Source organism: Triticum aestivum, chromosome 3D (assembly GCF_018294505.1).
Source record: "Triticum aestivum cultivar Chinese Spring chromosome 3D, IWGSC CS RefSeq v2.1, whole genome shotgun sequence".
Lineage (NCBI taxonomy): Eukaryota > Viridiplantae > Streptophyta > Magnoliopsida > Poales > Poaceae > Triticum > Triticum aestivum.
The window spans coordinates 525399069-525424108 of NC_057802.1; the positions used below are offsets into that span (position 1 = coordinate 525399069).

At 47.1% G+C, this 25040-nt stretch overlaps 2 protein-coding genes across 3 annotated transcripts; both read right to left on the bottom strand.

The window, feature by feature from the left end:
* Positions 1 to 328: 328 nt before the first annotated feature.
* LOC123080219 (uncharacterized) lies at positions 329 to 866 on the bottom strand. The gene has a single exon (XM_044503118.1). The coding sequence runs from the start codon at positions 791 to 793 to the stop codon at positions 524 to 526; it is 270 nt and encodes an 89-aa protein (XP_044359053.1). The 5' UTR covers positions 794 to 866; the 3' UTR covers positions 329 to 523.
* Positions 867 to 7526: 6660 nt separating this feature from the next.
* LOC123080220 (DEAD-box ATP-dependent RNA helicase 30) lies at positions 7527 to 12186 on the bottom strand. Of its 2 annotated transcripts, none has more exons than XM_044503119.1 (10): positions 11917 to 12186; positions 11394 to 11827; positions 11036 to 11215; positions 10788 to 10949; positions 10553 to 10707; positions 10371 to 10463; positions 10036 to 10121; positions 9705 to 9931; positions 7968 to 8201; positions 7527 to 7879 (listed from the first exon to the last, which is right to left on the bottom strand). In XM_044503119.1, exons 1-10 carry the CDS (start codon positions 11973 to 11975, stop codon positions 7782 to 7784), a joined length of 1728 nt encoding a protein of 575 aa, XP_044359054.1. In that variant the 5' UTR covers positions 11976 to 12186; the 3' UTR covers positions 7527 to 7781. The 2 variants fall into 2 exon arrangements, 1 of the variants encoding a protein (XP_044359054.1); XR_006438261.1 differs by having other exon boundaries at positions 7751 to 7879; positions 9561 to 9931.
* Positions 12187 to 25040: the final 12854 nt, after the last annotated feature.

Here is a 25040-nt window from a genome sequence, read left to right on the forward strand (position 1 = left end):
AGGAGAAGTTTTATTACACCAGAGCAGTTCTTGATGGGAAACCAAATTAACATGATTGATTCTATTGAATAATTATTTTGATCCAGGGCCCTGGTAGGCACATATTGACATCCTGAAGGTCAGCATCAGCAATACCTAAACCTCCAGACTGAGATGGTTCATCCGCTTGTGAAATCTGTAGACGTCGTAGCTGATGGCTATGGCCGACTCCTATGGCCGGTGTTCCCTTCATTTTTGAGAATCATCATGTTGCTAACGGTTATACTAGCTCGGTATCAGCCCCTTGTGATTTGTTGCCATCATTGACAGGTTCTAACACACAAGAGACTGGAATAATAATCACGAGAAGCTTTATTCTGGTTCACGATTAGAGCGCTTATTTAAGCGCTGCACGCGCGCGCGATAGGGGCTGATGGCCGCCAAGCACGCACGCATGCATACGCTATACGACTGTGCGCAACATCACACATACATATGCTGCTGACATATACACACATGGTAGTGTGCTCCGTTACGTGTAAGCTCAGTCATCGGCCCTGACGACGAAGTTCTCCTTGCGCTCGTGGAACTCGCCGGTGCGGGTGTTGACGTCCTCCTCGAGCCTGCTCTCGCGCACCTCGAAGTGGCCGGAGCCGCGGCCGTGGTGGCCGTGGCGGCGGCCGGCGGTGTCGAACTCCTGCACGAACGTCTCCCTGACGATGTGCTCCTGCACGCCGCCGCAGCCGCGGCGGGCCGGGTTGCCCACCGCCCTCACCTCCTCCGAGCAGTAGTCCACCTCCTGGAAGTGCGCCATGCCGATCTGTGATGTTACTATGTGCTTGGGTTTGTGTGTGTTCGCGCGTTGTAGGACCAGTTGTGTGCAGGATGTTGTGGGATGAGGTGCGCTTTTATAGTGTGGTTCCGTGCAAGAGTGTGCAGGGAATTTCCTCGTGAAAGACACATGTGCACACTGCTTTCTGCCTTCTTCCTTCACCTTTTTCTAGCATCCTCTAAGAATTTTTGGCCGGGAGGATCGATACCTTGGCTGCTTTGGTGCCCTTTTTACTCAGTTGGACATTGGGAAAAAGAACTAATTAACGGCTCACACTGATCTGCTTTTTTCTTTTTCTTTTTTGCAGAAAGATCTGCTTTTTTCTTTGGAGTCTACTCACACTGATCTGCTGTTTGCTCGCAAAGAGAGCTACTTTAGCAGTAGCTCCGTTGCCTCTCCGATCTTGGTCATGTTGCTTCTGATCGATCTAGTAACTTTAGGGACGTAAATCGGATCCCGTTTAAACCCGTTGATGGTTTAACAATTCAATAATTAAAAAAAACAATCGAGGTAGCTAAAGCTAATAAACGGGACTTACCCGCAAAAAAATAAAATAACGGAAAGTTTCTGCCTAGGCCGAGCTCCACATGACCCACTATCCATACCGTCCGCTCACGTCGTGATATGTGCTACACAAGCTGTCCTTCTGACATGTGCAGAGTAATTAGCAGGAGAGGCGAGCTGTGGGGAAGCTGCAGGATGCACTGTTCTGTTTTTTTAATCGACACGCATGGGCCAAACCACTGTACACATTTTCTCCTCCATCCCACCGCCTGCACGCCTTTGACCAATCTGGAGAAGAGTGAGCAGAGAGTGCTCCTTTTTTCCTAGAGAGATGCTGTCAGATATGAGATTCAAAGGGAGCGAGGTGCTGTTTGTGAGAGAGAATAGGAAGAGAGAGAGGTGCTACGTGACTGTGTGAGAGGAAAAAAGAAGAAGAGAGAGGGGTTGTGAACAGTGACAGAAGATGTTGTGTGACAGTGTCTCCCTCTCAACTCTGGATGCAACTTCTTTCTCGCTCTATCAACTTCTTCTTTTTCCGCAAATCAACTTCTTTTCTTCTATCTCTCTATCAACTATGCATGCACAACGCAGCTCTTTTTTTTATTTAAATCTTGCATGCGGCAGCCTCTCTCTATTGGAGAATTTTTAAGAGAGAGGATCACTGCATGCATGTCAGACTAGAGATGGCAATGGGTACCCATTACCCGCGTACCCGACGGGTAAAAACCTTATTAGGACAAGGGTATGGGTCACAAAAATACCCTTGGATACATAAATAGGAAAATTTAAGACCCATCGGGTATAGTGGGTACAGGTATGGTTTAGTACAACCCATACTCGTGTACCCATGTACCCGCATGTAATATGAGTTTTTAAATAGGCCTTAAATATTATGTATCCATATACTAAACGTTTTTTACATAAATCCTGCAACTGGCCCACAACAAAGCCATTGGACCCACAAGCCATCCCATACGTGTACATATCTAGGTGATTAATGTCCTTATCTCATAAAAGGTGATTAATGTCCAGAATTGCCTCGTTCCTTATATGGCTATATCAGCGTGATTCACGTCTAAAATTACCTCGCACGCTCGTAGCAGCCAGCGCCCAGCAAATCGATCTCATCTTCTCGCCGCTGCCCACTTCCGCCGGCGCCTCCAGCCATGCCTCGCACCACCACCCCTTTCCTGTCTTCCGAGGTGGACGCCAACTCCCCGGCTGACATCAAGGTCTCCCTCCTCCTGCTCTGGGGTCCAAGGCGCAACATCGTTGCAACTCTATGTCCAAGTTGTCCATGAAGCAGCGACACCCTAGCTTGCTTAGCAATGGTCCATCTGCTGCTGCTGCTACCAAACACAAGAACAAGAACAAGGTTATTTCGGCTAGGTGAGTTTCAATTTTATTTACTATTTTATGATTATGAGCGCTGATCTTAGAGTAGGAATATATTTGTTGTCCATAGATAATGTCATGTATTCATGTGTTGCTGTCATGATGTGTTGATGTTTATAAATTATTATTTTAAGTTGTTGTTTATGACTATGTAATGCTCAAATTGATGTGTTGCAAATCTGGGTAATTTTACCCGCGGGCACCCATTTACCCTGACGGGTGATGGGTATGGGAAAAAGTTGTACCCGTCGACGGGTATGGGTACGGGTGATGGGCAAGATTTGAGGCGACGGGTAAGGGTATGGAGTGGCTCTACCCGTACCCAAACCCTGCGGGTGCCATCCCTATGTCAGACATACTAGCGTGAAGGGAGAGAGATGCGTATACAGTAGACCAGCCTATCATAAAAATTACTATTGTACTCACCTAGGGGATAGGCCCCTTTTTTTACACAACGCACCATGTGCGTCTGGACTGGATGGGGCGGCGCACTGTTCCTGCGCTGTTAACTACTGACAAGGCATGTTTACATTGCACATATCTCCATGAAACATGGGCACGAATGGAAGGTTGAGATAGGGGGTACCGTGTAGCTCCAGCTAGGAAAAACCGTTTTCATAAAATAAACGGGACTTACGGGGGGCATTTATTTGCCATTTACATCTCTGTAGCTTGCAGTGGCAAGCATCGGTCTATCATGATCAACTAAACATTTCCCATCTCTTAGTTAGTTTAGCGTTAGTTTCTCCAACTCGTAAGAGAATTTGTTAGTCGAAATTCAGTTTTTCGTAGAAGAACGGAAAATAACCTGGTGATTAGCAACGAGAGCTGCCAACAGAAATGTCTCCATGCTCATGTCTTGTAGGTCACCTTCAAGAGTGGTCGCCAGTCATGTAAGAATAAACTTATCTCTTGCAAGTGGGAATATATACTTGCGTCTCGCCCTGCACTACGTTAGGACGGGCAGAAAGATGCGCTCCGTCGAACGTAGGATATGGTACAGAATAGTCCCCAAGTTAACTGACATGCATGGTCATGAACTCATGATAAACCCTGATAGCACTGTTGAATTGCGAAGGGCATCTCCAACGGCGTCCCAAAATCAGATATCCGTCCGCGGAAGCATCCTCTACGAAAGCCGTGCATCCAACCCTGTCCGTTTGTCCCTCTTTTCTCTTTTCTAAAGTCCGCAGCACTCAAAATAACTATAGATGAGTATAATTCTTTGAGTATTCAGAATACTCAAATGCAACACTAGTTTAACATCAAATATTATTACCTACGTTCCCAAATATAAGATGTTTTTGCATCTTATATTTAGAAAAGGAGGGAATACAATCCAAACATCAAGTTTTAAAATAAAAATAATCAAAATTGAATTCAGCTTATGTTCTAGTTGTCCCCATTAATCACACAGATGTTTAAACAGATCATTCTTAAGCTCCTCATGAGTTTCTCGATGCCGAATTTGTTGATGCATTTGCACAAACTCCTCAAATTTCTGAGTTGGAAGTTGGATAGGATCTCATGTTCTCTAATTCCAGACCTCCACCAGCTCCTTCATCCTCATCCTCCACAATCATACACAAGTTGTCATCTACTCATCTCATATTTTTTGCAGGTCCTCAAACAACTGCAAAACGAGCTTGGAGCACTCCAAATGCCCTCTCCACATCATTTCTAGCTCATTCTTGTCTTTGGAAAAAGTGAGCTCTTTTCTGACCAACAGGCTCAGAGATGATCTTGACAAAGGTCGCCCACGAAGAATAGATACTATCAACTACTCCCTCTGTCCTATAATATAAGATGTTTTTGCAAGCTAATATAGCTTGCAAAAACCTCTTGTATTATGGGGCGGGGGGAGTAGATACTAGCACATGTTGCAGTCCTGACCATTGATAGTATAGTTGCATGGAGGAGCTTTTCCTTTAGTCAACCTAGCAAACAATGGTGACCACTGCAGCATGTTAATGTCATTGTGAGACCCGGGCATTGCCAAAGAAAGCATGCCAAATACAAAGGTCTTGTGATGTGACTGATTCAAAAATGATGGTGGGCTTCTTAACATGGCCCTGATATCGCTCTTGTAGAGCATATGGGCAGTTCTTCCCTCTCCAATGTATGCAATCAAGGGGTCGGAGCATACCTGGCCACCCTCTTGCTTCCAGGGTATTGTGAGTCTTTTGGTGTCTGCGATAGTTAGTTCTCTCGGTTACTGCAGTCCAAACACCTTGACCACCGCGGTAGCAAACCAAACCATGGAAACTCCATATGTGCTTCCAGACATCCGGAGGTACTCGTCCCACTAATCTATGGTCGTGCCATAGGCAAGCATCCTCAATGCAGCCATGCACTTCTGGTAACCAGACAATGCAATTCTTCCAATGGCGTCCTTATTCAAGATGAAGTATTCATCATAGGCCCGTACACCATTGTAGAGGTGATCAAAACTTTTTTCCGATCCGAAGGTGAGCTTCCTCTTAACTAGGAAGGTGTTGGGCCTCAAGTGTAAGGGTTTGTAGCAAGCAACAATGTTTCCTCAAAATGGTTGACCTTAAGGTTTATAGAACCAGTTAGAGTTTACTAAGTAACCAATGATAAGTACATGCACACATAAATACAAAACTGCATTGGCCCCAATGAAACTAGCGAGATTGTCAGTCTCACTAGTTTTGCTTGTTAAAATGATTAAATGCAAGTGTTATGGAAGATTGATTGTAAAAAAAAGTAAAATCAAGAATTGTAAAAGAGCTTTGACCGAGATTGGAAGAAAAAGGAAGAGGAATGTACCGGGTACCATAGGTTCACTAGTGGTTTCTGTCCAAAAGATAGCGTAGTGTGTTGAATAAATTACAATTGTGCATCGATTAAATTGCATTTTTTATGACTCTGATTATACATGGCATAACTACATATGAGCATCCGTTATCCAACTGCATCTATAACTAATACTCCACCCAAGATCGTTATCCAGCATGCATCTTTAAGTATTAAATAATAAAACAGAGTATTATATTAAGTGTGATGACATAAAGTAGATGCTATATTATCATCACCCTGCATTCAAAGGACAACTATGCAATCATCTTTTTATCCCTAGTGACAACAACACAATACAACCATTTTCCAGTTTATGTCACTGTGGTAGATTCCTTGCAAGATTCTACCCAACTATCATACACAACTCCCTTTTGGAGAGCACTCATCAAACTTGGTCAAAGAAAGACAACACATATCAAAGAGCATATATGATAAGAATTATGCAGCAAAGAAAGCAAATTGATCTCAGAAGAATCCATGGATAGATATGATCATAGTGATAATTCATCATATTGCAACAAACACACGAACAGATTACATCAGATTGATCACAATCATATAGGGCAGCTCATGTGATCTTTGTATTGAGAAGCAAAGAAGAGAAACCATCTACCTAAGGATCAATAATCCAAAGGAAACTACTCACGGACGATCATGGTGACCTTCAAATTGATGGAGATGGTCATCGCAATGATTTTCCCCTTCGGCGGAGTACCGGAAAGGGCCTCAAGATTAGATCTCCGAGGAATAGAGAGGTGTGGCGGTGGAAACAGAGAAACTCCTCAATGGTTAGGGTTTTCGGAGTGAAAAAAATATAGGCGTAAAGAGATGGTGGAATCGAGTCTCGGGGGGGGGGGCCACGTGACCACCTCCCTAGCTGCATGCTCTGCCCACATGGGGCCCACAAGGCTCCCCTCTGGTGGGACCCAGGATCCCTATAAGCTTCCCGACTCAAAACTCTTTCTGAAAATTTTTCATGATTTTTGGAGCTTCGTAAAATTGATTTTCCTGTAAGTCCAAAAACACACACAAAACAACATTTGACACTGAGTTAATAGTTTAGTCTAGAAAATAATAGTAATTGATGTTAAAACTATGCCAAGATGATATTTACACATAATGAAACAATCAAAAGTTACAGATATGTTTGAGATGTATCAAAGCGTCGGCGACAGCTAGTATGACGTCGGGGGCAAAATAGTCGTCCACCAGCATCAAATGCCCCCTTGCCCTATTCCGACTAGTTGCCTTGTAACGCATACACTGGAGCGTTTGTCCCATCGACGAAGGCCACTATACGCGTTTTCTAAAGAGCAACATTATCCTTTCTTTTCCTCTAGCTACTAAGATGTTTCAGTTCACCAGGTTGTTTCTTGCCCAGCTCATGGATTCAGCGAGCAGTTCAAAAGGTTGACCTACTTGAGAATCTCTAGAACTATGCTTATTTTAAATTCCCTCGCTTGTCACGCCCTGGGTGCCATCCTTAAGAATCGATGCACCTTGATTGATACTTGAAATTGTGCTTATTTTTTTTAAATCACCAAAGCATTTCGTCACTTGCCATGCGCCATCCTTAAGAATCGATGTACCTTGATTGATTCTTGAAATTTAGAGAATGCTCCTCTGCATGCTCCATATCTGCAAGGACCGCCCGCATCATCGTCGTTTCATCCTCATATTCCTTATCTGACGAAGACGAATCCATGAAGTTGGTGTAGAAGTACTCGTCGTCCGAATGCATGGTGTTTGCTTTAAAGTAAGGCATAAACTGTCAACAATTTGCCCATTGGGACAAACTCGTGTCCTGCGGACGTCCACAGGGAGCGGACAGCGGAGTGCCAGATGTTCAAAGGCCTGGGCGGGTGGTACAACAACGACGTTGGCCTAGGCAAAGGGGGACAGAGTGAGGAAAAGCAACACGCTGTTGGAGATGCCCTAACATGGGGAAATAAGAGAAGGCCTCCAGTATAGAGAGATGCAGAAGCAACAAAACATATGAGCACAAAAAATACATGCTTAGTTCACTGTTTCGATAGAACTACTGTAATCTCCAAGGTCGCTGATACATGAGATTCTTTCATATGAGCTCCGGTACAAAAATATTAAGAATGACTTTTGTTTTGATCTCTAACAGTAGCAGGATTTCAAAGAAATTCCCCAAAAATGCATTTAATTTAATGCCTAATGTATACAGATAAAACTTCATCGTTCCGTCTTTTCCAGCATCAAAATGGATCTTCATTTTCGTTTCTTAGTATCTTCTACGTACTGGAATGGAATTTGATCCAGAACGGTTACCACCATACCCACCACCAAACCCACCTCGGCCTCTTGACCGGAAATTGCCTCCTGGATACAAGACAAAGAAGAAATTAGCAAAAGAGAATCAAAATAGGGACACTACGCAGCATTTTCCTGAAAACATTTGGGTTAGTACCTCCTCCCATAGAACCAGAGGACTTGGACATAGCTTCTAGCGCTGGATTCACAACCTGCCCAGCTTCGCGCAAGATCTTAACGAGATTCCTTGAATATTTTGCATTGGAATGTGTGAAGAACGTAAATGCCATCCCGGTAGCACCAGCACGGCCAGTTCGGCCTATCCTGTGAATATAATCCTCGATAGTTGTCGGGAAATCAAAATTAATCACGCACTTAATATCCTTCACATCTGCAAAGTCAACAAGACCATCATCAGTATACAAACAAGATAAATGTGTAGTCCTGATTCCTGAATACCACTGCGGACCACACTGGGCATCAACATTGTCGATCTCCACAGAAAGGTAGCACATGGCTTAGACAAGATCCAAAGAACACTGCACAAGGCTTCACTTTCAACATCTACAGCTAACACAAGTCGAAGGGGCTGCAGAACTGAACTGGGTATCAATCACTGCTGGATGTGGAATTGATGGTGCTTAAACTCAAGCCTTTTTTTACAAAGGGTGACTTTTATATCCAATATAATGTACCAACACCAACATATATCCGTGTGAACCAGAACAAATCTGTCATCCACACCAATCCAACAAAGGCCGCAATGCTTAGGTGCTTCATCAGAGGTCAACTTGAGGATTTCAATGACAATACTACAAACCATCTTTATACCAATTGGCAGTGATACCAACAGACGAGGCACTTATTAAGCAGGTAATAAGTGTAGGGGGCAGGGAGATCCTTACAGTTCTATAAGAATGAACAAATTATCTTAATTACCTATGCAAGTCACACTGTGTGAGCGCTTTTATTGCTTTACACCAATAAGGGCAGTCACAGTGCTCCATGGAGAGAGTTTTAACTTGTCTTACTCTAGATATAGCTCATTTCACTGAAACCAGGGCAACTAATACTTTTTGTCTAACAAAACATATTAAATGAGAGCACTTCTAGATACAACACTAAGATAAAAACCATCAGGGAAGTTGTATCTAAACACATATTTAATGTATATGATGATACAAGCTCCATATCAAAATGTACGTTTTTGTAGGGTAGTTTAGCCTTTAAAAATGTCTTATATTTTGGTACGGATGTAATATAACTTAAGATATGATGCATTAGGAGTGCCCTATGCATAACTAGGCATAGTATATGTTCATGCAGAATTATTAGCAACATTATCTCAGGAATCAATGCAATGGAAGATGTTAAGATGCAAAACATGTACTACTACCAGTTAACCAAGATGGTACTTTATAATAAGGTATGTAAAGGATGGTACTTACCGAAGAAGACAGCAACAAATAATTAGCAATGCTTACAGAAGATGTCTTCCAGGGATAGTTAGAAAACTATTACGATGCATATTAAATAATAGGTGCTCAAGCGAAGCTGCTAAAAAATCAAATAATAGGCGCCCTTTTTAAAACTAAGTTAAGGATCTCCCTCAAATGCAAAGCCCACAAGTCTAACAGGTCTCTAAATCGTAGACAACTTGGTCACCATGATAGATGGAAACTGAAGTCCCTGGTAACACTGCCAATTGCTTACGCTCAAGTGAGGCAAACGGAGGGAAAAGATGATCTACCTCTGACTTGATAGCACCTCGCATACACCACCAACCCACAAGTTCAGTTCACTCAACCAAAAGCAGCTGAACAGCCCTCCGACTTATCATCCCTGAGCACTTGGAACTATAACATAATCCTAATATTCAAACAAGTCACCATACCAAGACCACGTGCCGCTACATCTGTGGCAGCCATTATAGGACTCTTCCCATTTTTAAACTCTGCCAGAACATAGTCCCTTTCAGACTGAGCTTTATCGCCATGTATAGATAATGCTGGCCATCCGTCCATTCTAAGTTGCCGAGTGACCTTATCACATTCCTTCTTTGTTTGAAAAAATATCAAGATTCGGCTCCCATCCATCAGATCAGATAAAAGTTTACTTAGCCTGTGAGGAAAGAAGTGGAAACAAAACACATACTGTCAGTTCTGTAATTATTAGACTGAATTTTGACTTAGTGTACCACTAGATAGGATGTGAGTAGTACATACCTGGGATATTTTTCATGATCCGAGATAACTTCAACAATTTGCTGTATGGAATGGTTAGCTTTAAGTTCAGCTGTTCCTATCATTACCTGCATAGCATAGCATAGGATTACATGTAAAATGTTAATGGCTGGATGAACAAAATTGTCTAGCCAACATTTCAACTTCACGTGGCACTCCAGTACAAGGTTTGCCTGTCTGGACAGATCTATCAGCCTATGTGCCCCATGCCACCAGCATTTTAGACGTGCACACGCCAGATTTGGACGTATCTGTGCCTTCTGAATTAAAGGTCACAAAAGGAATGTAAGTAATGACACAGCGGAAACCATGCGCACCTTGTAAGGGTTTTGTAGAAATTGTCTAGCCAGCGTTTCAACTTCTCTCGGCCACGTGGCACTCCAGTACAAGGTTTGCCTGTCCGGACGGATCTATCAACAGCAGAAGCATGCAATACCATAAGAAACATGGAAACAGGACTAAATCATAAGATTTCGTAGTCAGTTCTGGAAGTACATACTTGTGCCAATATTTTTCGAATCTGAGGTTCAAAACCCATATCGAGCATACGGTCTGCCTCATCCAGGACAAGGTATGTAACCCGGCGTAGGTTTGTGTGACCAGCTTCCAGCATATCGATCAACCGGCCTGGTGTTGCAATGACAATTTCAACTCCTAGGAATAGAGATCACAGGCAACAGAGTTAGCTTTGAAATCATTATTCTCAAAAAGAAGTATGTAGAAGTACTAAATACCTCTCCTTAGGTCACGTATTTGTGGTCCCTTAGGTGCTCCACCGTAGATACATGTGCTTCTAGTTCTCGAGTATGATCCAAATTTTGTAGCTTCTGCCTGTATTTGGACAGCCAGTTCTCTTGTTGGGGCAAGGATCAAGACAATCGGGCCATCACCTTGTTCTACATCCATTGCACTCATTAATTAATAAGATGGATCAAATCTATCAACAATTTATAACATACATAATGCAACAACAGGAACATACCTAGTCGAGGCTGTGCACCAACATGAACCAAACCAGGTAGTATGTAAGATAGTGTTTTCCCGGATCCAGTTTCTGCAATACCAATCACATCCCTGCCCTTCAAGGCCATCGGCCATCCCTGAGCTTGGATAGGCGTTGGCTCCACAAATCCGGACTTAGCAATTGCTTGCATGCAGTAATCTGTTCAGACATAGTTAAAAGGGCACATAATTAGCAATTGCTTGCATGCAGTAATCTGTTCAAACATAGTGAAAAGGGCACACATCATGTTCATCTTCATACAATGCATGCTGCAGCACTCCCAGCTTAATCAGCTCGCAGCTAGAATAAAGGTATGCTTCGAATTAGCACTGCATACCTGGAAAGTTAGCTTCATGGAAGAAGCGGATAGGCTTGGGCACCTCCCGGCCTTCCACGGTGATATCCCGGAGCTGACGGTACTGCGCCACCTCCGTGTCCGACATAGCCTGCACGGCGGGGCACTCCACGTAGAAGCTCTTCTCGAACGGTATAAGGCCCCGGAAGTCCGCCTTGGGCAGGGAGAGCGAGTCGAGCCCGTCCCTCCCGTTGCTGCCGCCTCTGCCACCGCCGCCACGGAAGCCACCTGGTCCACCGCCGCCGCCGCCGCCGCCTCTGCCTCTACCGCCGTATCCCATGCCACCGCCGTAGCCTCCGCCGCCCTGGCCGAAGCCACCGACGGGGGCGGCCATGGGCGTGTACGGGGCGGCGTAGGGGTTCTGGGCGGGGGCCACGGGGACCGGAGGGGCGAGTATAGGGGCCGCGGCCAGGTCGCTGCACGGAGGAATCAACCACGCGAGCGAGCTCGTATCAGATCAGATCGAGGAACACGGGAGCTAGGGTTGGGCAAGGGGGGAACGTACCTGCGCCTGTCGCGGTAGGAGGAGGGGTCGGCGTAGCGGTTGTCGGCGTAGGGATTCATGGCGGCCGCGGGGGGGATTGGGCCGGCCGGAGATCGGCGGGGGGGCGCTGGTGGAGGGAGGACGCCGGGGACGCTCGGGGAGGGTAGATTTGGAGGAGTGGATCTGTCGGGCACGAGGCGGCGGGCGGGTGGAGGCGTGCGTTTGCGCTTGCGGGCGGTGGGTGCGCTTTTGATGGTGGTGCGTGTGGGGACGGGACGGGACGGGGGCTAGGTTTTCGTGGCCGACTATCAGAAATTGGAGAATAGTCTGCCGACTGCGGGTCCGAGGAGCACAAATCCCTCACGCAACTCGCCGCGCGTCGACGGGCCGGGCTAAATATCTTGGGCTTTGCGTGGCGTGGAGCGGACGTGGTAGGCCCACGCACTGATAACTTGTGCGCATCGCTAAAAAAAATAATAACTAGGGTTACATATATATGTACCCTAAATTTCTCGGGGTCTGTCCACCGACCGGCGGTCTTCCGCCGCCGTGAGTCTCCGATTGTTCGAGCACCGGCTCTCGGACGGATGGACTGCTGGGAGATGGCGAGTGAGGGATACACATCAGGTGGGGGAAAGGACCTGGTACGTTCGTAATGAATTAAGTAGTTCACTACAAACCAGCGCCGCCCATGCAAGTGTCAATCAGTTTTCTTCAGAGATACAGAAAAGAGTTGTTGTGCATTAAGCTGAACCCACATGCAGATCCAGTGAAAGGAAAGTCGATCATTACGCTCGACCGAGCCGCCAGACAACCTAGTGTTGCCGCGCCAGAGAAAGAATTAGCTTGGGTCCCTCCAGTACCTGATTGGGTTAAACTAAATACGGACGGCTCCTTTGTATCAAGTTCTAGTGCAGGTGCAGGGATGATTCTGCGAGATAATATGGGCTCCATCATTTTTTTGGCTTGCAGAGCACTATGGTCGTGTAGAGATGCTTTGGAGGCGGAGTTGTGTGCGTGCATGGAAGGACTATCTCTGGCGTTACAGCGATCTGATCTTCCTATAGCCATTGAGATGGACTCAAGCATGGCTGTGTCTATGATCTCATGTGGCGACATTGATCGATCAGTTTATGCTTCTCTGGTGAATGAAATCAGACTTCTTTTAAGTCTTAGGCAGACTTGTGTTACTCATGTTTCTAGACTACAAAATAAAGTAAGTGATAGACTAGCTACCTTTGCTAGAGTTGAAGGTCGGACTATGACTTGGCTAGGGTCTGGTCCAGTAGAGGTTTTGGAACTAGCTCAAGGTGATTGTAAGGACATTGTTATTGAGTAATACAAGTTATGTTGCCGCAAAAAAAGGTGGGGGAAAGGAAGAGGTCGACCTGAGGACATGTTGCAGCTGACTCACTGCAATCTGGTTTTCTGGTAGCAAGATCTGTCACGGAGAACTTTGCCCTTATGGCGGAACTAGTCCAGTGTGTGCACAAGAGGAAGCTACTCATGATGGCCTTAAAACTCGATTTCAGAAAGGAGTTTGATAGTGTCAGTTGGCCTGCGTTGCTTGCCATTCTTCAAGCAAGAGGTTTTGACGCAAGATGGATCAAGTGGATTGATAAGAGACAGGGGGTCCCTTATCCCCATACCTTTTCATCCTTGTTGTTGACGTCCTTCAACGGCTCATCTGCAAGGCGTACTGTTGCGGATATACCCCACGGTGTAACCCGACCAGCAGTATGACCTGGCTGGCAGAAGACAGCTTGACGATGACTCGGCCAGTGGGCCAGGCAAGACATGGCCCATAAGGCGGCTCATAGAAGGCTGGCTCATGACGGGGCAACTGTTGGGCCGGCTCTTAAGGAAAGATAAGGAGTATTTACCTTGCTTGGGAAGTGATACGTCTCCAACGTATCTATAATTTTTATTGTTCCATGCTATTATATTATCTGTTTTGGATGTTTTATATGCATTAATATGCTATTTTATATGATTTTTGGGACTAACCTATTAACCTAGAGCCCAGTGCCAGTTTCTGTTTTTTCCTTGTTTTAGAGTTTCACATAAAACGAATACCAAACGGAATAAAACTTTCGCGATGATTTTTCTTGGATCAGAAGACACCCAGGAGACTTGGAGTGCAAGTCAGAAGAGCCACAAGGCGGCCACAAGGGTGGAGAGCGCGCCCAGGGGTAGGGCGCGCCCTCCGACCTTGTGGGCCCCTCGGTGACCCCCTGACCTAGATCTTCCTTCTATATATTCTCAAGTACCCCGAAAACTTCTAGGGGAGCCACGAAACCACTTTTCCACCGCCGCAACCTTCTGTACCCATGAGATCCCATCTAGGGGCCTTTTTCCGGCATCCTGCCGGAGGGGGATTCGATCACGGAGGGCTTCTACATCAACACCATTGCCTCTCTGATGAAGCGTGAGTAGTTTACCACAGACCTACGGGTCCATAGCTAGTAGCTAGATGGCTTCTTCTCTCTCTTTGATTCTCAATACAAAGTTCTCCTCGATGTTCTTGGAGATCTATTCGATGTAATACTCTTTTGCGGTGTGTTTGCCGAGATCCGGTGAATTGTGGATTTATTATCAGCTTATCTATTGTTAAGGCATATCTCTCTAGATGTAGTTTTGGTGATTGATGACAACATGTTTGCGGACTAATCATGTGCTTTGAGCATTTCAGAGATTCATCCTTTGGCACGAGACGATTTCTTTCCCCTCGGAGTGGTATTCAAGACGGTGTAGCTCTTTCGTTCCTATTTTGGTGAACTAGTTCCGTAGGAGTCACCGTACTATCAAGAGGGGTCCGCTTTGGTAAGGCTAGGGTGGAATCAACACGTACACATCCTTTTCACACCCTCTGAGCCTTTTCGCTTCAATGGAGAGCTCATTCCCCTTCCTTTGTGCATCGTTTGGTCCCAGCGGTAGTACCGCGGTGCCCAGCGGTAGTACCGCTTAGGAGTCACAGGCGGCAGTACCGCTCGGCAGCGGTAGTACCGCTAGTGGGTCCTCAGTCGTAGTACCGCTGCGGTACCAGGCTCCTACCGCGTCGACTCGAGGGGGTCGCTCCTCGTGTCGGATTGTGCGGCACTAGGCAGCGGCAGTAGAGCGGTAGTGCCGCTCATGAGCGGTAGTACCGCCCTACCACCACGGTAGTACCGGCTTGGGTCCAACTCCTGCTCTCTCGCCAGCCCTCCTAGACTGCACGGCAGTACCGCTAGGTGGAGCGGTAGTACCGCTGGCCACAGCGGTAGTACCACCCACACCTGCGGTAGTACCGCCCTCTGCGGGGCTGTTTAGGGGGGTAACGGTTGGATTGTTCCCCCCTCTATAAAAAGGGGTCTTCTTTTGTTGCTCCAAGCTCCATTTTCGCCCGATCTCTCTCCCTAGCAAATCAAACTTGTTGATTTGCTCGGGATTGGTTGAGAAGGCCTCAATCTACACTTCCACCAAGAGAAATTTGATCCCCCCCCAACTAATCCCTAGCGGATCTTGTTACTCTTGGGTGTTTGAGCACCCTAGATGGTTGAGGTCACCGTGGAGCCATAGTCCATTATGGTGAAGCTTCGTGGTGTCGTTGGGAGCCTCCAATTAAGTTGTGGAGATTGCCCCAACCTTGTTTGTAAAGGTCCGGTCGCCGCCTTCAAGGGCACCAATAGTGGAAACACGGCATCTCGCATTGTGTGAGGGCGTGAGGAGAACACGGTGGCCCTAGTGGCTTCTTGGGGAGCATTGTGCCTCCACACCGCTCCAACGGAGACGTACTTCCCCTCAAAAGGAAGGAACTTCGGTAACACATCCTCGTCTTCACCGGCTCCACTCTTGGTTATCTCGTCCCTTTACTTTTGCAAGCTTACTTGTGTTAATCCCTTGCTTGTTTGTGTGCTTGTTGTTGTTGCATCATATAGGTTGCTCACCTAGTTGCATATCTAGACAACCTACTTTGATGCGAAGTTTAAATTGGTGAAGAAAAGCTAAAATTGTTAGTTGCCTATTCACCCCCCTCTAGTCAACTATATCGATCCTTTCAATTGGTATCAGAGCCTCGTCTCTTTATTAAGGACTTTACCATCCGAAGAGTATGGTTGACGTCGTAGAGGGTGTGGAGGAGCACTCCGATGAGAATCCGGTCTCGTCTACGGGAGATGGGGGAACCGCAGTCTCTCGTGAGGAATTCAATGTGGCGTTGGACACATTGAAAACCTCCATGACGACCGAGGTCGAAAGCATGTTTAATAAATTCATAGAAGGGCTTAAACTTTCCACTGCACCGTTGAAAGTGGGTGATCCCGCTAACAAGGTGACGGATGCTACCTCCGACAAGGGAGAAGCTACTGGCGAGAAAGCTCCTTCTTCTAGTGGTAAAAATGGCACCGGCATCTTTGCCCATGTGGAGCCTCCACTTGTCTATGGTGGACCGCTTCCTTCCACTCATTTGAATCATGCCGGTCCGGCCCCTAAGATTGAGAAGAATGTGGAATTTGATTCTTGGGTCTATCGCTTTAAGCGTCATTTAAATCATGTGAACACTAACCTTTGGAGAATCATTGAAGAAGGTTTCTATACGCATGACCGAAGCAACTTCACTCCTAGAGAAGCCGTGGATAATCAATTCAATGAGAATGCTCTCTTCATCATCCAAGAAGCAATCCCACCAAAAGATCTACCTCATATCCGACCCTACTCCATGGCCAAAGATGCTTGGCACCAAGTTGTTTCCCTCTACCGGGGAAGTGCAAGCATTCAACGCTCCAACTATGAAGTGGTGCAAGATGAAGTCGATGAGTTTGCAATGAAAGAAGATGAAGAACCTCGTGAGCTATATCGGAGGGTAACCAAACTCGCGGTCTCACTCCGAGATCATGGAAGTAAGGACACGGATGACAATTGGATCAAGCGCAAATTCCTCAAGGCAATGATGCCCTACCACAAAGCCATGTCCTCCGTCATTCGTCAAAGACCGGACTTCCACACTTTGTCCTCAAGTGAAGTGTTGGATGAGTTTGTTGCTATGAGCATCTTGGACAAGACCGCCGACAATGCGGTACTTCGCTCTCAAAGAGTAAAGAAGCCCAACCTTGCACTAAAGGCCAAGGTTAGTATGGAGGAAGAGGATGAAGAGGAAGAAGAGGAGAGCAACCTCGAAGATACGAAGTATGCCTATCATGAACACATGGCTCTTGCTTCAAGGCAATTTTGGAGCAAGAAGAACTCAAGGCCCAACTTCAACAAGAACAATTCAAGTGGCGCAAAGGGCAAGCAACGAGTGAGGACTTGCTTTAATTGTGGCAATGTGAGCCACTTTGTTGCGGAGTGCCCTTATGAGAAGAGGGAAGACAATGGAGGCAAGCTCATCCGAAAGGACAAGGCCAAGTCTTTCCCCAACAAGAGCAACTTCACCAAGAAGACTCCTCCCAAGGCATTGGTGGTACAAGAAGAGTACAATGAGGATGATGATGATGATGAAGATGGTGAGTCGATTGCCATGGCCTCCGTTGCCATTGCAACGACTCCACGGGTGTCTCTCTTCGACTCACCCAATGAGAGCATCACCGCCAAGTGCCTCATGGCTAAAGCCACCAACAAGGTAACCCCCAACATCAAAACTACCATCATTAATCATCCTTCTTTGACGGATGGCATTGATGAACATGAGGGAACAAATGTGGAGGAGAATGAGTTTGAGACCTTTATGGGTAAACTCAAGGGTAAATCCATGAAGCACTTCGTTGCCCTCTTGGAACAACTTGGTGAAGCCAATGACATGATCGAGGCTCACGAAGATACCATCTCTAAGATGGAGGGGCATAGTCGTGACTATGCCGACGAGATTTCGGATCTTTCCAATGCTCTTGAGGAAGAGCGTGGTCTTCATTTGGCTCTTGAGGAGTCACACAACGATGATCATGCTAAGTTAAAGAAAGACCTTGATCATGCTCTTGTTGTTTCTCGCGTGCTCAATTCCGAGAAAGACAAACTTGGGGTTGATCTTGCTAGACTCAAGGAGGAGTTTGATATACTTGACAAGGCTCACAAAGCCTTGAAAGGTATTCATGCTAGCCTCAAGGAGTCTCATGATCAACTCCAAGTGAAGTTAACCAAGGAGAAAGTCACCTTTCCTCATATGGTGTTAATTGATAATGCAAATGCTACTAACCCTTGTTGTGAGCATGTGCATCTTGTTGAGGAGAATGCTAAGTTGAAGGAGAAACTTGAGAAAGGCCTTGTGTCGTGCATTCAAGGTAAGAAGAACCTCAATGACCTTTTGAGCAATCAAAATGAAGTTGTGGGCAAGGAAGGGATTGGGTTCCTACCCATGCCCAAGAACAAGAAGAAGAATGACAAGACCAAACGACCTCCCCCTCTCAAGCAAACCTTTGTGAAGGAGGGAGAGGGTGCTTCCAAGGAGAAGAAGAACAATGTGAAGGGTGGTGTTGTCAAGAACGGCAATGCCACACCTTCCAACAAAGTCGGCGACTTTAACCCTTCTTATGTTTTGTGCCATGCTAGTGATGGGCATGTTTATGCCAAATTTGTTGGTTCTCCTCGTGAGTATATTGAATGGTGTATTTGGGTTCCTAAGACCCTTGTTACTAACATCAAAGGACCCATTACAAAATGGGTACCTAAAACCAAGCATTGATCTCTTGTAGGTGTTTGCTTCCGGTGGGGGATCATGGTTGCTCGATAGTGGAGCTACAAATAATATGACCGGAAGCAAGGACTTGGTGGTGGACATGCACAAGATTCCATCTATGCCCACCAATGTCGAGTGGGGTGATGCCTCGTCTTCTAAGGTATTGGGACTCGGCAAGGTTGTCATTTCTCATGATCTCACGATCGAGAAGGTCATGCTTGTTGAGTCCCCTGCATACAATTTACTTTCCGTTCGTCAACTTGCAATCACGGGCTTTGCCACTTTCTTTGATATTGATACCGTGGCCCTCTTGTGGAGCAAGACTCTTAAAGTAGCCTTTGTTGGGCATGTCGAGAACGGTCTCTATGTGATTAACTTTTCGGAGCGACCCACTAAGACCGCGACATGCCTAATGGCTAAAGTTGACGTGGGATGGCTTTGGCACCACCGTTTAGCCCATGTCAATATGAGATCTTTGCAAAGTCTTCTCAAGGGGGACCATGTCCGTGGACTAACGAATGTTAGTTTTGCTAAAGATCGTGCTTGTAGTGCCTGTATCGAAGGAAAGCTACATGAGAAGGCTCACCCTCCCACGACTATCATTTACTCGAAGAGGCCTTTGGAGCTCCTTCATTTGGATCTCTTTGGGCCTCCATCCTTTGATAGTCTTGGAGGTAGGAAATATTGCTTGGTGATTGTGGATGACTATTCAAGATACACTTGGGTGTATTTCTTCAAGAGGAAGAGCGAGACCCAACAAACCGTCATTGACTTTGCAAATGAAGCCCAACGTCAACACAATGCAAAGATCTTGACTATAAGAAGTGAAAACGGCACCGAGTTCAAGAACTACACCTTGGATGAGTTTCTTAGTGATGAGGGGATCAAGCATCAATATTCCGCACCATACACCCCTCAACAAAATGGTGTAGCGGAGAGGAAGAACCGGACGTTGATGGATGCGGCAAGGACCATGATGGCGGAGTTCAAGTCTCCCTACAACTTTTGGGCCGAAGCCATCAACACCGCGTGTCATGCATCTAATCGGCTCTACCTCCGCAAAGGCTTGAACAAGACTCCATATGAGATACTCACCGGCAACAAGCCCAACCTCAAGTACTTCCGGGTGTTCGGGTGTAAGTGTTTCATTCTCAAGAAAGGTGTCAGTTTGTCTAAATTTGAGGCTAGAGCTTATGAGGGCATATTTGTTGGCTATGCTACAAACTCTCATGCTTACCGTGTCCTCAATAAGTCCACGAGGCTTATTGAGGAGACGTGTAACGTGGAGTATGATGAGAATAACGGCTCCCAAGTGGAGCAAAGTGGCACTTGTGATGTAGGTGATGAAATTCCTCCTCGAGCCATAAGAAGAATGGGTGTTGGATTTATCCTACCCATTGAGGAACCCCTTGTGGCCGAAGGAGAAGGACAATGCTCCACTCAAATGGAGCCATCACCAACCCAAGGCCCACACGCTTCCGAAGAACAAAGTGAAGGCCCTCAACCTCAAGAACAAGACCAAGGGCAAGATCAATCTCAAGATGGTGTTGTAACAACAAGTGATGCCCAAGGTCAAGTTCTATCCTCCGAGCATGTTCAAGGTCAAGAGCCTCCTCGAGATCAAGAACAAGCTCAAGACGGTGCTCAAGATGATCAAGTGACCGCTCCTCCACTCACCCCGAGGAGGAATTGGAGCGTCGTGCCGCCAAGATTGCTTCCAAGCTCTCCACCAAGGGTCATCTCATGAAGAGTGTGCTTGGAAGCATTCAAAAGGGGGTAAGCACTCATAGACAACTGGCAAACTATTGTGAACATCACGCATTTGTCTCTTGTGTTGAACCCCAAAAGGTATATGAAGCACTCGAAGATCCGGATTGGCTTAATGCCATGCATGAAGAACTCAACAACTTTGAGTACAATAAGGTGTGGAGATTGGTGCCAAGGCCAAGGGGAACCACAATGTCATTGGAACTAAGTGGATATTCAAGAACAAGCAAGATGCTCACGGGACCATCGTTCGCAACAAGGCAAGATTGGTGGCACAAGGCTACTCACAAGTCGAGGGTATCGACTACGGTGAAACCTTTGCTCCCGTTGCTCACCTTGAATCCATTCGTTTCTTGATTGCTTATGCTTCTCATCACAACTTTAAGTTGCAACAAATGGATGTGAAGAGTGATTTTCTTAATGGTCCTATTAATGAGTTGGTGTATGTCAAGCAACCCCCCGGGTTCGAGGATCCCTACTTTCCCGATCATGTGTATCAACTCGATAAGGCACTCTATGGCCTTAAACAAGCCCCACGTGTGTGGTACGATCACCTTACTGAGTTGTTACAAGATCGTGGATTTGAAGTTGGGCTAATCGACCCCACTCTTTTTACTGAGAAGGTCAAAGGGGAGTTGTTTGTGTGCCAACTATATGTTGATGATATTATCTTTGGTTCCCCTAACAAAGCTTTCAATGAGGAATTTGCCGTACTCATGACCTCAAAGTTCAAGATGTCTTACATGGGAGAGTTGAAGTTCTTTCTCGGGTTCGAAGTGAAGCAAAGAAGAGAAGGAACCTTCATCAATCAAGACAAATACACTCAAGACATGCTCAAGAGATTTAAGCTAAGTGATGTCAATCCGGCTTCCACTCCAATGCCCACCAAGTGCCAACTAGACATTGATCCCAATGGTAAAGCGGTGGATCAAAAGGTATATCGCTCCATGATTGGCTCCTTGCTTTACCTTTGTGCATCTAGACCGGATATCATGTTGAGTGTGGGAATTTGTGCACGGTTTCAAGCCGCACCTAAGGAAAGCCACTTTGTGGCGGTCAAGCGAATCTTTCGATATTTGGCTCATACCCCAAACTTTGGCTTATGGTACCCAAGAGGAGCAAACTTCAAGCTTGTAGGATATTCGGATTCGGATTGGGCGGGAGACAAAGTGGATAGGAAGTCCACTTCCGGAGGGTGCCAATTCCTTGGTTGCTCTTTGGTAAGTTGGTCTTCTAAGAAGCAAAGTTGTGTGTCTCTCTCGTCCACCGAAGCGGAGTATGTGGCGGCCGGTAGTTGTTGTGCACAACTTTATGGATGAGGCAAACTTTAAAGGATTACGGTGTCATTTGTGACAAAGTGCCTCTTTGGTGTGACAATGAAAGTGCCATCAGGATTTCTCTCAACCCGGTGCAACACTTCAAGACGAAGCATATTGAGATTTGGTATCACTTCATCCGGGATCACATCAGGCGAGGGGAGATCGAGCTCAACTACGTCAACACTCATGATAACCTTGCAGATATTTTCACGAAGCCATTGGATGAAGCAAGATTTCGCGAGTTAAGGCATGAGCTAAATATCATTGATTCGAGCAATGTTGCTTGAACCCTTGCACACCCCACCATACTCAACTTTTTGTCTTGTTTAGATGTAGGCATGGACATAGGGGGAGTACTGTTCTCTCAATGAACTCTTCCTCCCCCCACTATGCATAAATTGATCAACTCTTTCACATTAGCCATTTTTTATGGTACTTGTGCTTCAAATACGAGTTTTGGTCATGGGCCCAAGGATAATTCTTCGCGGTGCCATACCAATTGACTCAAACATAGGTGGCTCCGGCCACCGCCCTCTCCTTGGAGAGGTTGTGTCTCGTGTTTGGTCCTTGTTGTCTCTTGCCTTTCTCTCTCGTTGCTGAGTCTTGGTTTCCTCTTCGTGCCTTTTGTTTTCCATTCTTTTTGAGCCGAGTCTCTTGGTGTCTAGTCGTTGAGTCTCGCTGGGCGGTACTACCGCTGGTGGTGCGCGGTACTACCGCTTATGTTGACAAGCGGTACTACCGCCCACCCGAGCGGTACTACCGTTGGGGGCGGGATCAGGGGGTTATGTCGGGGCAGGGGGAGGTTTCATCTCCCCCATACCCATTTGCACCTTCTCCTCGTTTCTCTTCGTCTCTCCAGCGCCGACTCGCCGCGGGAGGGCTCCGGCGGGCCGCCGTCTCCGGGCTGTCCCTCTCCTTTTCCTTTGGTGGAGTCGATCCCCACCCCGTCCTCTTGCCATGGATGCCGGTATTACCCCCATTCCTCCTCTCTTTTTGTCTAGTTTTCAGATCTAGCGTCTTTGGGGCAATAGTGGTTGCATCTCTCGATTTTTGGCTTAAATCTAGGCTTGAGTAGATTGGAGAAGGCGTCTAGACTGTGTGGATTAAGTTTTGGTAGAAGTATTTTTGAATTTGGCAGTCCGGTAGTGCCGGATTTGACCACGGCAGTAGGGAACCGCCGTTTCCTAGTCTTGAGCGGTACTACCGCTCCAAGTGGAGCGGTACTACCGCTTGTGCGGTACTGCCGCTTATGGGCAGCAGTACTACCGCTGCTTGCCCGATTCCATTTTTTTCCTACCACTATTTGATCCATGTTGTTTTGTTTGGAGGCTTATGCTCTTTCTTTCGTGTTGGTTCTTCTGTTCGTGTGTTTGGTTCCAGGTTGTTGGGAATATTACCATTGGGCGTAAACCGGCCAGGAGAGGCCGGGTTAACCCCATAAGTAGCTCATTTGTATCTGAAGTCCATGAAGATAGACGGTGACGCTTTATGAAGGCCCAGGGCCCAAAGCCGGTTTAAGGCCTGTAGACATAAACCGGCATTGATATGTAAACTTGTGTTGTAAGATAGAAGTAGCAGAGACCGAGCCGGACACGATTATGAGCCGGCCTCGGGATTCTGTAAACCGACGGGCGTCAACCCATGTATATAAGGGGACGACCCGGCGGCGGTTCAGGGACAACAGACAATAACTCGAGACTCAGGCAAAGCGTATTCGCTCCCTGGTCATCGAAACCCCAGCAATTCCAACACAACTAGACGTAGGCTTTTACCTTCATCGTAAGGGGCCGAACTAGTATAAAACTCTCTTGCGTCCCTTGTCCGCTTTAACCCCTTTAAGTTAACCCGTAGCGATGGCTCCACGACTAAGTCCTTTCTCTAGGACATCTGCCGTGACAAAACCACGATAGTTGGCACCCACCATGGGGCCATCGCACGATGGTTTCAAGTTCTTGGAGGGCAACTTCGAAGGACTCAAGGGTTACGCTGTGTGCCGGATGACCAAGAGTCGTCGCGGCAAGCTCTACATCAACGATGCAGGCCGGGGCCCCGAGGCCGGCTCAATCGAGTACGGGTACCGGGTCCCCTTTGGTGGCATACACGTTTTCATTGGCAAGATCGGTGAACTGGGCCCTGAGCCGGACATCTGCACCGACCTCGTCGAAACGGCTCAACGTGCGAGATCTGCCCGGGTCAAGCCTGTCATGAAGTGTGCCTTCGTGGGAGTTATCCATGGAGGGGAATCTGAGGATAGATCGGAATCTGGTGGTGAGACCGTCGTTTATTCCGGCGACGAGTCATCGACCGGAGAGACCGAGTCGTTATATCAGTTACAAGATGGCCGGATTGGGGGCTGTTCCGATGGCGACAGTATTCCGGACCCCTTTGATCTGCCAAATCGGGTTGCGATCTTCATGGCCGGCACGCAACCGGCGCTCCACTCTTCGACCGCATCGGCAATGATTTCCGGATCGGCAGCGGCAACAGCGGCTGGGGCAGGAGGCCCTGTGCGACCGCCAGCTCAGGTTCTATCTTATTTGTTTGACGCGTTGGCAACGCTGATGGCGGAGGTTAACCCGGCGGATCAGGATGCACACAATGCGGAAATCGCGAAAGTGAGAGATCAGATCACCCAGGCCAAAGCGGACTTAGCAGCTGAGGATACCAGGATGGCCGCAGAGCGGGCTGCTTTGGATGCACAAGCTTACCGGATTATGCTGGATCAGAGTGCGTCGAACGAAGTCCTAAAGAGGAGGTACCGATCTCGCCTGCCGCCGGTTTATGACGCTAGAAATCTCTTTAACACCCCAGGAGCAGGGACCAGTAATCCGCCGGTGGTAAACCGGGCGGAGGCACCTGGAGCAGGGGCGCCGGTTCAGCCACGTTTGGTGGATCCGCCTCGTCAGAACAACATTGTAACACTGCATGTCCCCACGCCACCGGGTCATTACTCTAACCCGATGGACAACATTGTCGCTGCCGCTTCACGGCTGGCGGCCATCCCGATCGAAGGTGATTCTCCGACGGCGGTCGAGACGCGTCGGGTTAAGGAGCTTCTTCAGACAGCCTTGGTTCAACAGGAGGCTTATTCATATAGTCGCGATCGGATTCATTCCACTCCCCGTCCAAGCCGGAGTTACAGCAGGCGTATGGATGAACCGGCAGTGTCAAGCAATGCGCGGAACCGTGATCCGCCCCATGGCAATAACCCGGCGGATGGTGCTGGTGATGCTCAGGAGGTGGTGGACCGGGCTCGGGCACGCAGAGAGGCCGAGTTAGCGGCGCAACATGAAGCACGTCAGCTTACTCCGGTTCGTCCAACCACATCGGTGGAACCAGGAGTTACCTCTAGTTATTTGGGAGTGCCGTGTCTCATCCCGGCGTTGCGCAATGTGCGCCTGCCCAAGGATTTC

What these genes read in the sequence shown, in the direction of transcription:
- LOC123080219 (XM_044503118.1), bottom strand. Translation starts at nt 793, where the DNA reads ATGGCGCACTTCCAGGAGGTGGACTACTGCTCGGAGGAGGTGAGGGCG.
- LOC123080220 (XM_044503119.1), bottom strand. Translation starts at nt 11,975, where the DNA reads ATGAATCCCTACGCCGACAACCGCTACGCCGACCCCTCCTCCTACCGC. An exon ending in TGGTGCACAGCCTCGACTAG is followed by an intron (nt 10,950 to 11,035) that starts GTATGTTCCTGT and finishes CAATGGATGTAG; the next exon opens with AACAAGGTGATGGCCCGATT. An exon ending in TTCGAAAAATATTGGCACAA is followed by an intron (nt 10,464 to 10,552) that starts GTATGTACTTCC and finishes TGCTGTTGATAG; the next exon opens with ATCCGTCCGGACAGGCAAAC.